At 42.5% G+C, this 15067-nt stretch overlaps 1 protein-coding gene and 1 long non-coding RNA gene across 6 annotated transcripts in view; one reads left to right on the forward strand and one right to left on the reverse strand.

Annotated features, from left to right (window-relative positions):
- The first annotated feature begins 11 nt into the window (after positions 1–11).
- On the forward strand, positions 12–2808 carry LOC107053675. The gene is made up of 2 exons (XR_001467169.4): positions 12–535; positions 1328–2808. It is a non-coding gene; the product is annotated as an uncharacterized LOC107053675 (long non-coding RNA).
- Positions 2809–3206: 398 nt separating this feature from the next.
- Positions 3207–15067, reverse strand: part of PIK3AP1 (phosphoinositide-3-kinase adaptor protein 1) — a 45349-nt gene continuing 33488 nt past the window's right edge. For 3 of the 5 annotated variants that reach the window (XM_015288344.3, NM_204350.2, XM_015288347.4), the window contains 9 exons: positions 13078–13173; positions 11474–11653; positions 10606–10668; positions 9472–9677; positions 8101–8173; positions 7607–7762; positions 6475–6545; positions 5859–5974; positions 3207–3815 (listed from right to left, as the gene is read on the reverse strand). In XM_015288344.3, the coding sequence (XP_015143830.1) occupies positions 3761–3815; positions 5859–5974; positions 6475–6545; positions 7607–7762; positions 8101–8173; positions 9472–9677; positions 10606–10668; positions 11474–11653; positions 13078–13173 (1016 nt within the window). In that variant the 3' untranslated portion in view covers positions 3207–3760. The remainder of the gene's footprint in view (positions 3816–5858; positions 5975–6474; positions 6546–7606; positions 7763–8100; positions 8174–9471; positions 9678–10605; positions 10669–11473; positions 11654–13077; positions 13174–15067) is intronic. The other 2 variants (XM_046942696.1, XM_046942697.1) reach the window with 1 other exon arrangement.

The following is a 15067-nucleotide window of genomic DNA, read 5'->3' on the forward strand; positions in this document are numbered from 1 at the left end:
ACGCCGGAAGCGGGGTGCCTACGGCGGCCGGCAGGGAGCGCGGAGCTTCGCGCGGAGCCGCCTTCCGCGCTTCCTCCTGGCCGGGCGGGGCGGGACGGGACGCAGCAAGCGGTGCAGGGGTGCCGCCCCGGCAACTGCCCGGGTCTGTAACACACGATGGCCTTAGGGGAAGCTCAGTGGAGCAGAACCGTATTTTAACCGACAGAACTACGTTGTAATCGATGAACTCTTAGGATACCGATCCATCGTTCTGAATGAACGGAGAACCGTGCGCCACGGGACTCGGCCGCAGAGCAGCGTGCGGATTCACTCGCGCTTGGTCTGGCCTGCCGCGATGCCCGTACAAGCACCGCAAACTCACAACGCCACTTCAGAGTGCAAAAGTCTACATCCGTACACAGAGCACGGGCTGGCAGGGCAGGCCGAACTGCCCCCGTGTGACAAACAGCTCAGTTTTCCATGGACAAAAAGCCAGCAAATGTATAAGTGCTTCCAAGTGCCTCTACGTACTAGCCCAGAGAATGAACCTACGAAGGTAAGGAGCTGCCAGCATTAGGTGTTCGCTGACCAGACAATTACAAAACCAAATGTAACCAAGTTTTAGGGGCTACTAGTTATATTTCAAAAACAAAACCGTGCCATCAAAGAAAAAAGAGAGTAAGAGATGTGCTGCACACGAGGCCTCAGTGCTGTTGCTTGCCACCCCTGCTTTGTAGGCACAATTCCAAACCAAGAGCTCCCTGGTTGCCTCTGCTCTTCATCACTGTTGTCAGAGCTTCTCCCTCCGTGGTCCTGTACATTCACTGTACCATATTCCCAATCTTCTGTCTATTGCAGTAATGGCAAGGTCCTTTCAGAAAGAAATATTTGTCAAAACCCATTCAAAACCTTTGCCTTAAAGAAGGAAAACTTGGACGACTTCTCTAGCACCGTATGTTTCTTCTCAGTCATTGCACCTCAGTCCAAAGCAGAACAGAATTCCCCTGGGAGACAGAGAGTGTCTCAGTGTCTCTGGTTTATTCAGCACTCACGTCTCTCAGGCAGAGCCATCTGCTGCGGAGGACAGTGTGAGGCACATTACAAAGAGCAAACATTCTGCCGGGCCAGGCAGCTGCCACCCGACTTTGGGAGATGGCTCAGTGCCCCTGCCTATGGAAGAGCCATTGACTTTTTACCAGCAATTTTATTATCTGCTCAGCCCTTTTGCATGGAAACATGCTTTCTTCTCACACTCCTCTCTAAGCATATTTGTGTTTAGTCAATGATTTAGTCATATGCAAATGCTTCTCCAATCTCTTCCAAGCTTTAATTTCAGTGCATTTTTCAGGTGGTGGCAATACAGACCATGGCTCACCCAGCACAACTTGAGGCTATAGATGAGGACTCCATACACTGAGCTGCAAGAAGCTTAAAGCAATTAAATCAAACCAATCTGGAACACATTTTGGCCATTCAGAAGGCGCATCTCTGCTGATCTGAAAGTCTTTGCTTTTGTATGATGGTCAGGTCACACTAAGATTTAAGCTGCAAATGGGACAGCAACCACAAGACTGCTTATGGATCACATTCCAGCTCTTCAGCTGTTAATTGTCTCGCTGCAGTACTAACAATAAAAATCCAGCTTCCAGCCATACAATCAGGATTGTGCAAAGGCAAATGTTCACATACAGTTCAGATATATCCTTCTCAGAGAAGACGTATTTAGCTATAACATGCAGGGAATGCGGACTTAAAAATTAAGCAGGGGAAGAGAGAGCCCTGGGCTGCTTCAGTCTAACACCTTTGAAAGGGAGTGTTCTGCACAGTGTTTGTAGTTTGCTCTTGGTTTTTTCCCCATGTGCTATGTTTCTACATTGTGTTGTATACCTAGCATCCATCACATCACAACTCCAAGCCCTGAAGCACAGCTACAGTCACCACTATGGAAATGGGGAACAGCTGGACAAAACCAGGGAGCTGTGTGCAAACCAAAGCACATATATCAGCTAAAAAGAATCACTTCTGAGTTTCCTTCAGTTATCCACAGTACCATTCTCCTTATTTCAGCCCCAAACTTCCTTCCCTGCTTCCAATTTGACTAAATAACACTAGGAATTTTATTCTGTTTCAAGAAGGGCACAGGAAGGCAGCTCCCACCTCACAGAGATACTGTAAACAACAAATACATAAACTGTTCATGCTTCATCTACTGGCCTGCAGTACACATCCTGCAACCCTTTTGTAGCAAGAGTAAAGGCTGTATGAACAGCACTTGGCATCATACCCTATGCGTTTTAACATGCAGATGACATTTAGCTTATGCCTACGCCCACAAGACCTGCAGAAGCTTGCAGCTCCCCCTACTACCTTCACCATGCTGCAGGAGAACAGGGTACAACCCTAAGACCTGCTCTGCTATGGAGCAAGGGAAGCTTACATACCCTGATGGAAGCTTCATACATCCTATATCTCACTCAGGGCTGGAAGAGGGGGATTGTTTTGAAAACCACGTAGGCCGTGCTGCTTAATGCTCTACCCCAAATGCTGTCCTGTAGAATTCTCATCTGTGTCACTCATGGACAACCAGAACCCCCAAGGGCCAGGATATGCACAGAAGAGTGTAAGGTCTGGGGAAAAAAAAAAAGCTTATTTTCATCATCCCAGCCCCTTGAGATGAAGAATCAAAATAAACTTCTGTTTTATGTACTTCCTACATTTGGCACACACAGCCCAACCATGAAGCTGTCCTTAAGTCTGCAAGCCCTCAGGCAGAAAAAAGGACTGGACACAGCTGTTGCTGATTCACATTGCTAGAAAGCCAGAGCAGAGCAAGCACAGGCAGGATGCCTGCTTCAACTACAGCAGCCAACTGTGCAGCTGGCAGTGGTGAGGTGTGTGCCTCTGGAATTGCACAGTTGCTGTATTATTCCAGAGCATGAAGTGGAAGGTTTTCATGCTGCTACGGTGAACATGCATAAGGGATAAGAACAAAGCAGTGCTACCATTTTCTTCCCCTAATTTAAGAGGTCAGCTGTGTGATTTCAAATGACAACTCCCACAGTGGCTTAAGTACAGCTGTTTTGACACAGCAAATCCCTTGCCAGCTGCCTTGGGAGCTTTCATGGCAAAGACAGCACACCCACATCTCGTTAATGTCAGTCCTCTTCAGGGAGGGAAGGGGAAAGGCATTTTCAAAATTTTAAGCAAAATGTATTTGTAAATAAAGATAACTTTTCATCCTCCTGTGGTTTAATAATTGCTGGAGAGACATTCCATACTTTCTGGAATTTCAATATCTGCACACAACGTTACACTGAACAGAAGTACACGACACCTGATCCTGCTGTAATGAGAATTCTTCAAACAAAGCATTTAATTTGTTTTGTTTTTCTTTTTCAAGTCTGTTTTCCAGTGAAGCCCTTGTACATCGTACTGAAACTTTTGTTGACAATGCTTATCAGGATTTAATTTCTAAGAGGATGACTTCTTTCTTCATCAAGCGGAAACCCCATGTTGGTGCAGGGCTGCCAAGATGTATCAGCATTCTCCTTTTCAACCATGATTTCTCCCTCAAAGCACCGAAATTCTTCCAAACAAAAAAGCTACAGTAGACCAAAAAATCTCAGTGAAAACCATGGGCAGAGCTACCAGAGCTTTAGGGAAGAAGATATAAAAAAATTCAGCTCCCACTTATAAATAATTTAAGACAACCCAAAAATATCTGTACAAACACACACACATATATATAGAAAAATCTCATATTCCACAGGCATTGTGAGATTCAGCGACCTCTGGGGGGCACAGGTGGAGGATAAAAGCCTTCACAGTTCACAGGCCTATGAAAAAAAACCAGAACATAAACGCATTAAAAGTAACAAAATAGGGTTCCACAACAAATTACATGTAATAACACCGTACCTAATAATACTGTATGGGCAGTAGTCACACAAGAGGAAAAATAGGCTTTCAGTGATCCAGCAACAGAGCTGATGCCAAGGGACAAGAGCCACATTCCTGTTTTTTTTTTTTTTTTTTTTTTCCTGCCGCTTCTCCAGCTGCAGTGATTCTACCGTTACTGGGAGGAGATGGTGCAATACTTGTTTGGAATAAAGTTTGATAATATAGTAGCTTCTTTTCTGAAGATTAGTTAAGAGCAATAGGAAAACAGCAAAGGCTTCAACTTTAATTTTTTGTTTTAAATTAATTACAGATAAATTCCAGCTGTATTCTTGCCAGAAGCAGGACAAAACACAGAACTTACTATTTCCACGCATCTGCAATAATTATTTTAGCAGTTGGAGCATTTTATTATTAACATCTACTCATATAATCCTCTGGTTCCTGACTTCATAGACTTGCAGTGGTTGGATGAAAGGAGCATTTGCAAGTTACTTAAGTTTGTGGTGGTCCAATCCAATCAATGCAGTATTCCCATTCCTTTCCCAACACCTTATCTCAAATGACCTCAGTTCTTACTTCGAGGCAATTCATACATGTAAACAGTGTAGCGTGGAGAGATCATAGAATCCTCAGAGTTGGAAGGAAACTTTAAAAGGTCAGCTAGTCTAACTCCCCTGCAATGAACAGGAATATCCATTGCTCAATCAGGTTGCTCACAGCCTGGGCAGCCTGGCCTTCAAAGTTTCCAGGGATGGGGCACCCACCACATCTCTGTGCAACCTGTTCCACTGCCTCACTGTAAAAGACTTTTTTCTTAAATCCAACCTAAATCTACCCTCTTTGAACTTGAAATCATTTCCCCTTGTCCTACCACAACACACCCTACTAAAGAGTGTCCCCCTCTTTCCTGTAGCTCCACTTTAGATACTGAAAGGCCACTCTCAGGTCTCCCCAAAGCCTTCTCTTCTCCAGGCTGAACAGCCCCCGCTCCCTCAGCCTGTCCTCACAGGAGAGGTGTTCCATCCCTTGGATCATTGTTGTGGCCCTCCTCTAGACATGTTGCAACAGGTCCACATCTCTCCTGCACTGCACTGCACTCTCCTGCACTCTCAGCTTGTAATGGTAGTGGAGGTCGCCATGACACAGGTGCAAGACCTTGTGCTTGGATTTATAGAACTTCCTGAGGTTCTCCTGAACCCACTACTCAAGTCTGTCCAGGTCCCTCTGGATGGTATCTTATCTGCCTGGTGTGCCCACTGCACCCCACAGCTCGGTGTCATTGGCAAACTTGTTGAGGATGCACCTAACCCCACTGTCAATGTCACTGATGAAGATATTAAAGAGTATTGGTCCCAGCACTGACCCGTGGGGGACACCACTCATCACTGATATCCATTCAGATGTGGAGCCATTGACCACCACTCTTTGGATTTGATCCTGCAGCCAATTCTCACCCATTGAGCAATCCACCCATCAAATCCGTATCTTTCTGATTTGTAGAGGGTGTTGTGGGATACTGTGTCAACAGCCTTACTGAAGTCCAGATCTGAATTTTTAAAGAGAAAATAACTTCTAAAGGAATGCCAGAAGGGAACTCCCCCTGCTTTGCTTTTAGTTTGTTCTGAGAGGATCTACTCAGGAGGATGAGGTATCCCAGCTCTGCCAGGTGCAGGATGCTAGTTGAGTTGGGTCTGCCTCACTGTGGCAAGGTCTGCATGCATCCATAGTGTTGTCCACCTTTGGATGTGTAAGAACCGCAGTGACAGCACTGCAATGGGCAGGTTACCAACAGGAAACCCATTCCACCAAGTATTACAGACAAGAAGGAAGGACCCTGCAGTTACTTAGTTGTGCTTGTTTACACATAACAGTTTGGCAGACTCTGCTGAAAAGACATTCACTTCCTGTCTTAATTTCCACTCACTTCTGTATTGATTCACTGAAAGCTCACGTTTGAGCTCCCCGTTAGCTTTACTTACCTGCTTGCACCTCGAGGGGGCACTCTGGGAGGCCTTTCAGGCAGGGGGAGAGGCAGCCTCTCTGCTTGGCTGGGGATAGGGCTGCGGCTTCTGCTTGCTTCTGAGACTTCATTGTCCTATTAAAAAGGAAACCAACAACAAAATATCAACAACACTTGGCCTCTAAAGCACACATTTTCCTCAGTGTCCAAGTTGGCACATAGCTTCAGGACTGAACCACTTAGAGTATGCAGATATAGGATCAATACAATTGAAAACAAAGACAGATGTACTATCAGCAACATGCCTATGTACTGAATTCTGTGAAATAAGATTACAAACTAGACCTGGATACAGATTTTCAGTCACTTTTTGGTAGCAGAACATCAAAACGGTTGGAACCAATAGCATGAAGTGTGATTCAGAGGCATCTAATCAGGACAGAAGCAGCAGAGAAGGAATTGCAGAACAGGCTGCAGACCAGCAGAATTTGGCTTTTATTAGTTTCCCAAGAGAAGCAGCTACATTTTGATATTTATGAAAATACACTGCTATCCCTAAAACCTTTTTTTTTTTCCTATATAAAAATAAAGCCGTGTATTTAAAGACCAGTGAGTGTATGTAGCTGAGAGCTTACCTCACTGTCTCCTTCCATCCCGCTGCTGACACTCAATATGCTCCGAGTGCTGGAGCGGTTGCTTGCACTGCCTAGGGTTAGTAAGCAAGAGAAAAATGGTTTACTAGATCCTTGTGATTTTACTGCAAATCGCTGACTCACTCCTCATAACCTCATTTGTACCTCTTGCATATAAGACGTAATACTTGCTTAGATATAGTCGTCTCCACTACTGTTTTTCACATGTTCAAGATTAAAACAAGTGCATTTCCTACAACGCTGATCACCGGGTCAAACCCTTGAGATCTAACTTTCTGGCAGATTTCTCCACTGTCAAGGTCCAGGCTTCCAGATAAATACTTGGCCATAATCTAACTGAAAGGGTCCAGTGCCAATATCAGACTATAAGTCAGGTAAGTATTTTCACAACTGTTGCACACTCAACTTTTATGTATACTTAAACTGTCAGTCCCCATGTCCATAACTGCATACAGGTAGATGGCTAAGGGTACCATCACATTAATTTCTGGAATAACTGAATGAGCTTTCTGTGTTGTCTGCAGACACTGTGAGAATGGAGGGATTTAATGTACATGGCTGAATTTAATAAAATGTAAATACAATAAGTATGTCCAGAGAGTCCAAATCACTCAGGAGGTTGGGTCCCAGAGAAACCAGTGAAAAACACTGCCCTTTATTTGAGGAAATTACAAGTAGAGGTTGCTTCCCAGCTTGCAATATGGCTACATCCCTCAGACCAGAACAGCACATTTCCTGATGGGAGTAACAGCAAGGGACCATAATTATTATTATTTTTCTTTTTTCCTATGAAAGCAGCTGTCATCTACTTTTAAGAACTGATTATGGAGACTATTCCTTCCTTCAGAAGGTCTAGTGGAACCTTTTACCCAGCTTTCAGGTTTTCCTCCTGTAGGGTTGCATACACAACGTGTGTACTCAAATCCCTTGATGAACCTGGGGTTGCTTTTACTATTTTGAAAACAGTTGGCATGCAGACTTCGAGGTGCCAGTGTCAGCACTAGGATTCAGCAACAGAAGTCCTGACCGATGAGCCGGCTTCCAGACTCATCCTGGGGAAATGTTTTCTGCCCAGCCTTCCTGCAGAGAAGGGTGACAATCAGGGTTTGCTTACTTGTTGTGCTGGATGTGCTTTCTGTTTTCCAGTCTCCTCGCTTTAGCTCCTTTTTTGGTGGGAATATGTTTTTCCTCGGGGCATATTCATATATGCCACATTCTGGTTTCCCCAAAGTATTATGAGAACGTCGTATGGGTACTGTAATTTCCAGATCTGGAGGGCAAAATGAGAGTGAAGAGCTCAGAATGATCTACTGAGTCTAACTTCTGTGAGATAGTTTCACATCCCAAAACAAAGTTAAACAGTCACATAAAGATTATTGTAATTGTAGATGTATGAATCAGGATTCACTCCACAGATGTGGACACATCATTTTCTTGGCCTGGGAAACTGACGAGTAAAACAGCTTCCTCATTTTTTAGCCAACGGGCACACAGATGTGAGTATCAACATATCATGTAATTACAATATGGAGACATTACCGCCTTAAGAATCTGTTACTATTGTTAGCTGCTTTACGACCAGGGAACCTGAGAATCAGACACTGTTACCTGCACTTTTCCCTGATTTTTGCTTCTCCATTTGCCTCCTGGTTATGCTGTCTCGTAGCCGTTTCAGGTTTTCCTAAAAGATCACAAAATATTCTTTTCAAGGATTTGAACAAAGGAGGATGAACAGTTTTCTGACAATGAAGTAACGTTTCAGCTAACTTTACAACCAATCTGTAACAAAGCTTGCTAAACCTGGCTGAAATCCAAACCATGTCAACGAGTTCCAATTTATTCCCTTCAGAAATCCTTGCGTGCCTTTCAGATGCCAAGTTGTTTTTTTTTTCCCCCCTCAGATGTTGTGTACTTTCGGGTCAAGTTCACAGATCAGGTAAAATTGCAGATAAGAAGCACACTGGGTTTAGAACATCCCTGTACTTTCTGTCTCCACAGTTACACTAGCGCAGAAACAGGACGCAGGTTCAAATAACTGCACAGCCCTTTCTGTGCTAACAAAAAGCTAATTCTGACTGCGGGGACAGATTTCCACACATCAGAGAATGACAGACATTTGAGAGAACTGGGATGCCCCGCAGTAAAGCAAGAGGGCTCACCTGTAAATATTACTGGGAACAAAGTTCATTTACATACCGCTTATTACAGTCAGGAAAAGAGTGGGGAGGTAAGAATGCCTTTATAGCAGAGAAATAAATACGTATGTGAAAGTGAGAAAATCCCTGAACAGACAAAGAAGCAGAAGGAAGAAGGTACCACAAGGCTCCAAAAGAAGCAGGGAGTGCTTTCAAAGAGGGAACTCCATGCTTACAAGATAACAGAAACCTAAAAATGTGGCTGCTAGTTCCACCAGTCATTGCATTGCTGCTGCCAACAGTTGAATGATTTCCTCTTTCAACTCAACCACAGCACTTTCACTAGACTTTGCTCAGCTACAGAGAACAGGCAGTTCTGGATGCTGATGAAATGAAAGTCATCAAATAAAGCTTTTCAAATCACCCGAAGAAGCATGAGTCCATTTACAAGACAGGAGTTTAATGGCAATACACCATCTGGGACAGTCTTCATTGACCTGAAATGGATGGCAGCTGACAACCTGAATGTTCATTCATAGAAGTCCCTGCCAACAAGTAGGTGCTAGGTGGAAACAAAGGTAATTTCGGCATCTGGATTGTGCCTGATTCCTAGTGTACAGATCTTCATATCAGAAAGACTAAAACTATTATTGCAAGACAAACAGAACTATAAAACAGCTATCTGCTTGCTGCTTCATAGAAACAGCCCCTCAAAGTCAGAAGAAAACCCTGCCGGTGGGGGGACTGCGAGGAGTCTTCCTGCTCCAACCTGGAAAGGAATGTACCTACACTGAAATGCTTAGAGAGATCATTGTATTTCTTAAACAGTGGAATAAACCAGTACCTGCTGGAAACGGAATGATTCTGATCTCTTCTTCTGGTTCAGCTGCCACTCCTTAAAGTGAAGTACAGCTTCATCAACGTTGAGTATGCCCATTTTCACTTGTTCTTGTAATGTGATCAGCTGCCGCTGACCTGGGGTTTTCATTCCAGCAAATGGATCGTATATACTTGATTGAGACAGGTCTCTAACAGGCCTAACTATCGTCTCTGGAGAGAGAATAACACCAAAAATATCACTGAACTTGTGTTATCTGCCATCCTTGCTGAATACAAAGAAATTCAAGCAGCCTTGATGCCCTCTTACAGGCTGAATGTTTCACTAACCAGAAGAGTATTTTGTCTTTATGCTGTCCTGACACCATTTATCAAGGCTAAAAGCCTGAGAGGTAGTACTGTGCACAAATATGTCCTAGTGATAATCTCTATGCTTAAAATAAAATAAATTTAAGTGAACAGCACAAAAGGCCCTCCTTAAAGCACTCTGCCTCCTCATCTCAAAAGTGTCTCTTTCCCCTCAGTAATCCATAAAACAGCGTTTCACCTTTGCAATCACAAAGCTAGACTTACTAATCTGTGCAATGTAACTCCAGCACCTGAAAGCTCATCCTACTGGTGCTGGCTATTTTTATCTCATTTACAACATTAAAAAGGAGTACCTAACACAGCAGATAAAAGATCAAAAATGGTCCCTAGCACTTTGATAATGAACTGGATTAGAAGTTAAGAAGCAAGGTCACAATTTTGGAGCCTAGAGATCAATGGGAAGCAGTGCACTACAGGTTAAATCCCAGGAAGTAATGATCAGTGGGCAGTGACTATATCCACAAGACCAGGAATAGAGTATCAGCTCCATGAAGCAATATCAGTCAAAACAAAAAAGGACTTCAGATATCATTAAAATCCCATCTGAGGATAAACTCTGAGACAGGAGATATGTACTGTATGAGATAAAAGACTACTGCAGATGTAAAAGTTTCCAATGTCACATAAGGTCAAGTCATTCATTTGGAACTGTTATCCCCAGTCTTATAAGACAGCCTGTTCTGTCACATACACATCTCACTTGAACAATGCTACCTCAGCAGATCTGCTTTTGGATTACTTGAAAGATTTTCAGGATGAACTTCTGACTTACCTTTCCTCACCTTTCCTCTAGGGACATAGAGATTCTCAGGTCTTTGAGCTTTCTGTGCAAAAACTGAAAAACAAACAATCTTTAGACACTGATCACAAGTCAGGAAGACAAATATCAGGGATGAATACAGTAAGCATTCTCAATTCTGCACTGCATTACAGCTTCTGTTAAGCTCCTACTGAACCCTAATAAGACCACTGGAGAAAAGAGAATAATGAGCTGTACAGTAAAACTCCCCTTCTGTCATCTTCAAAGAACTTAGCTCAGTCACTTCTAAGAGAACTCTGGAAATGCCTTTCTACAGTAATGTAATGGTGAGAAGGAGGAGCCACTGGAATTACTTTCCCACACTCGACTAGAGTTCTTGTTAGCGTGTTTGTGGAATATGACAATTTTCACAAAGGGCCTAGGTAACTAAGAGGAACAGATTTCTTTAGTTTCAATTCAGAACCACTTCAGAACGAGGTACTGTCCTATGTAAATGCCATTGAATCAGTGATACTATTACAGAGCAGCAAGTTCTCAATTTATTAGCTTGATCGTGTCCTCACAATACCAAAATGTTTCAATTTAGTTGGATTTGTTTATACTGGCTAGGGACAATCTGTCATCCTAATGTTTTCATTAAGAGCAATCACAGGCCAAGTCCTCAGAAGACAACAATCCCATATTTTCATAATAGACAGAAAATGAAAAACAGAAACAAGATCCCAAAGGTAATCCAGTTCCTACGGTTGAGAGCCAAATAATCAAAGGATTACAGAAACCATGAGTAGATTTTCTTGGTGTATATTTGGTAACTGGAGCCTACATCAGTGCCATTCTAAAGACAACTGATCTACAGTTTAGATCCTGGTACCCAACTCACCTTTGGAGATGTACAACTCATTGTCTGGCTGCGGAGAGCTGGATTCTGGTCTTGGAACAGGAACTGGAGGTCTACTAGCCATCTCTTGTGGAAAAGTATCTTTTTCCACTGAGTAATATAGGTCTTCACCATACTGCTGGGAAACTCCTTCCCCAGAATCTGGTGCATCCGTGCTACCACCTACAACAGAGAAAGGTCAGTAAGAAAAATAACCTGTCCACTTCACTGAAAATTGGATCTCTCCAGATGTGAAATGTATCACATTTTTACCAAGCTGGTCATCTCTCAGGCAAATATACCCAGTTTTGCAGTGAATTACCGTGCAAAAGATCTTCAAGACAGGATTCCATGAAGTCGTTAATACCTAGTAGCATGTAAGCATTTGCTACTAAGCTTGTACCATGTGTTTTGGTAAAGAAACCACAGGGGAAAAATCTCAAAACTGGTCTAAGGATTAACACTGTCACTGGTAACCAGGAATGTCCTAAGTTCCAGTTCATTAACAGACAGTAGTTAACAAATCAGATAGAGCACTGATTTCCTGAAGTTACTTGTGGTTGCCTACAGAACATTAGAGGGGTTTTTTCTTTTTTCTGAAATAAACAATCACAACCAGCTGACAGTATATTTGACTTCAGCAAAACAGAACTCAGAGGGAGCTGCCTGCTTGCATCTGCACTTAAAAGACCTAGCTCCTACTACACCACCTTTGTCATCCCCATTCTGTTCTCACTAACCTCCCTGCAATATCAAATGCTGTCATATCTAATTTAAAAGTTAGTGTCACACATTTGTGAGTTGGGAAATGATCAACTCAAGATCAAGACAATTAAGAGCCTTGGATTAACTGCCTGCACTGTTACCAAGTCATAAGTGAATAACTGGGCTTATTTTCCTTCAGTGCTGCAGTACACCTAGCTAAAATAATGCAATGAAACTGCCAGAGAATCAGTGCTGGCAGGGGAAATAGAACAGTACGTTAAAAGACGCTATTTTAATGTTGCTCTGAGTCCAGCTGGGTAACCCATGGAAAGTGAGTCTGGATCCCATGGGACCTGGTGAGTTGGGAAAGGGCTTGGAAGACCAAGTCATGCAAAGCGGGATAGCCCAGAGCATGTTTGGGAGCCAGAATTTCTTTTCCATTTTCCAGGCTGCTATTTTCAAATAGACTGACTTGTGAATAAAGCATCTGCATTAAAATTCATCACTAGCTAATGCTGCTCCACTTTATACTCAGGCCCTGCCCATGAGGTGAACCTGCACGAGCATTAAGACATCAGAGTTAATTCCCACTACAAAGATGAGGACAAAAACTGCCATGTCTGAACAGATATCAACTGTATGCTTGTACTCACTGACAAGCAGAGACTGGACCAGAAGTCAGTTATCTTTCACGGTAAGACACAAACCACACTAGTCAAGTCACCTCATGAGCTTCACGGGGTGCTCTTACTATTACATTTCATCTGTACCCACTAAAGCAAGGCTGTCTGTGTCAAATAGTGGGGACTAGCTCCTGTCCCTTAACAGATCAAGAACAAATCTCAAGTTGCATTTAATTGTTCCATCTGTGCTGCTCCCCCTCCTCTCCAAACAGGTCTCACCTTCTAAAAACTTGCGGAGCATCGAGTCTTTCACAGTTAGAGAGATTTCATCTCCAGAAATTGGAGTATCTGGCTTGGACTGAAGCATTTCTACATCTGAAAAAGTAAAATAAGACCAATGAGCCTGCTGATGATGTCCTTAAGCGCATTGAACAACATCATACAAAATGGCATGACAATTCCAATTGGATTTTCATTTTATAGTGAACATCAAAGACTACAGCAGATAAGTGACCAGACCCTTGCCTCTAAAGGCTCAATAAATTGCCTTTAATATAAATTGCAAATAATTGCAGTCCACTTTGCACAAATCTTTGCCAGCAGTCTGTCACTTATACTTGAAGAAAATAGATGTGACAAACATTGCTTGGTGAGAACTTCTGACAAGACTCCAAGCAGACACTAAGGATTTCTTAGTGTATGTAATATTGCTCTGAAGGGCCAGTGGGAATAGCGGGCTAGAGGTTAGAGTTTCTGGATGGCAGTCTTCAGAATTTAATAACCAAACACTTTTCTTCAAAGAGACTTCTTGTTTCCCTTTGCAGGGCTTAAGATTTCAGAAGGGTGCTCAAGTAACTTGTAAACAGAGAAATGTATAGAAGATGCATTATGACCCATTGACCCCTCACAAGAGCTAAAATACATATGCATGTACACTATGTAACAAAAGGTTATATTCTTCTCCCTTCAAATGTTTTTAAACAATAGGAGTTAGGTATTTCTGCACATGAAGAAAGCTGCCTCTTTACACAGACCTGTCTTTTACATAAGACAAAGGCTTCAGTGTGTTGGTATAAATTACACCCTTGAACTTTACAAGTAGTTAATATTTTGCAGCACAGTTCCCTCAGTTTGTTCAAGGAAAACAATGAGGTTGCTGTTTCTTGCATTAACTAAAGAAAAAATAAAGTCCAATGAGGATAGTGCCGAAAACTCAGTCTTAAGAGAATAAAAATGGTGTGGGAGGAAGAGGATACATATGACAGAAGAACAAGGGCATCACAACTACTACCTAATTTTTAGGTGTTGGAGCTCTGCAAATTACAGGACAGTGTAATTTATTTGGTTGAAATTCACAAGGATAAAGCATGAAACTCAAACTCTCTTAGCTTGAATATCCACAGAGTTCATAGATCAGGAAACAGTGCCCTGAGTCAGGACTTGTTCTCACCAGGATTTCCCACTCACCATCAGTGACTGGCCTCGCATAGAGAAAATGCAATCTAAATGTTTCCCCAAGTAAAATAGTATAATAACAAATTTCAGCCTTACCTCCTAAGCTGACTTATCAGACATAAGTCAGCAAAGAGAAATGCAAGAGAAGATTATAAGTGCTATCATCCTGTGCTCTTCACAGAAATCCTTTTGCTCTAACTAATCAGGTACTTCAGACACTGAATACATGCAGAGAAACCTGGCAGTTCAATTTTCACATGAATCATCAAGGTTTTCAGCATTTTCAAGACTCCTTGCACTCACATCCCCTCTCCTACGCTGAGCTCTAGACTACTCACAAAAACTATTTTGTAACATTCAGGAGATGCTGGTGAGAACAGAAAAAGTAAAGCATTTTATCTGATATTGTAGTTTGTACTACAAGACTGGTATGATAGAGATAACTTTTCCTTTTTGTTATTCAGCTGTTGTTTGTTACAGCCTGTGAGTGACTCAGCTAAATGATATTTACCTGCCATCTGCACCAACTTAGAGCAAATTCCAATCGTATTCAAGAAAGTTGTTTGACATGGTGAGTATTTGAAAAGGGTAATAAAAAGGAAGTGCTCTTATGAAGTAGGAATGATTACAGTAGATGATAAGGAATTAAATAAGGCAATTCAATCTCTTATTTTTAAACAGTAAACAAAGTAACAGCAGGAACTGGTAAGTTCCCACTCACGCGGTTAGGAGTACTTTCTGATCAGCACTGCTCAGGCTACTAAGAGCCTGTCATTTATCACAAAACTTACAGGGACCGCTAGCAACTCTCAAC

This window comes from Gallus gallus, chromosome 6 (assembly GCF_016699485.2).
Source record: "Gallus gallus isolate bGalGal1 chromosome 6, bGalGal1.mat.broiler.GRCg7b, whole genome shotgun sequence".
In the NCBI taxonomy this organism is placed as follows: Eukaryota; Metazoa; Chordata; class Aves; order Galliformes; family Phasianidae; genus Gallus; species Gallus gallus.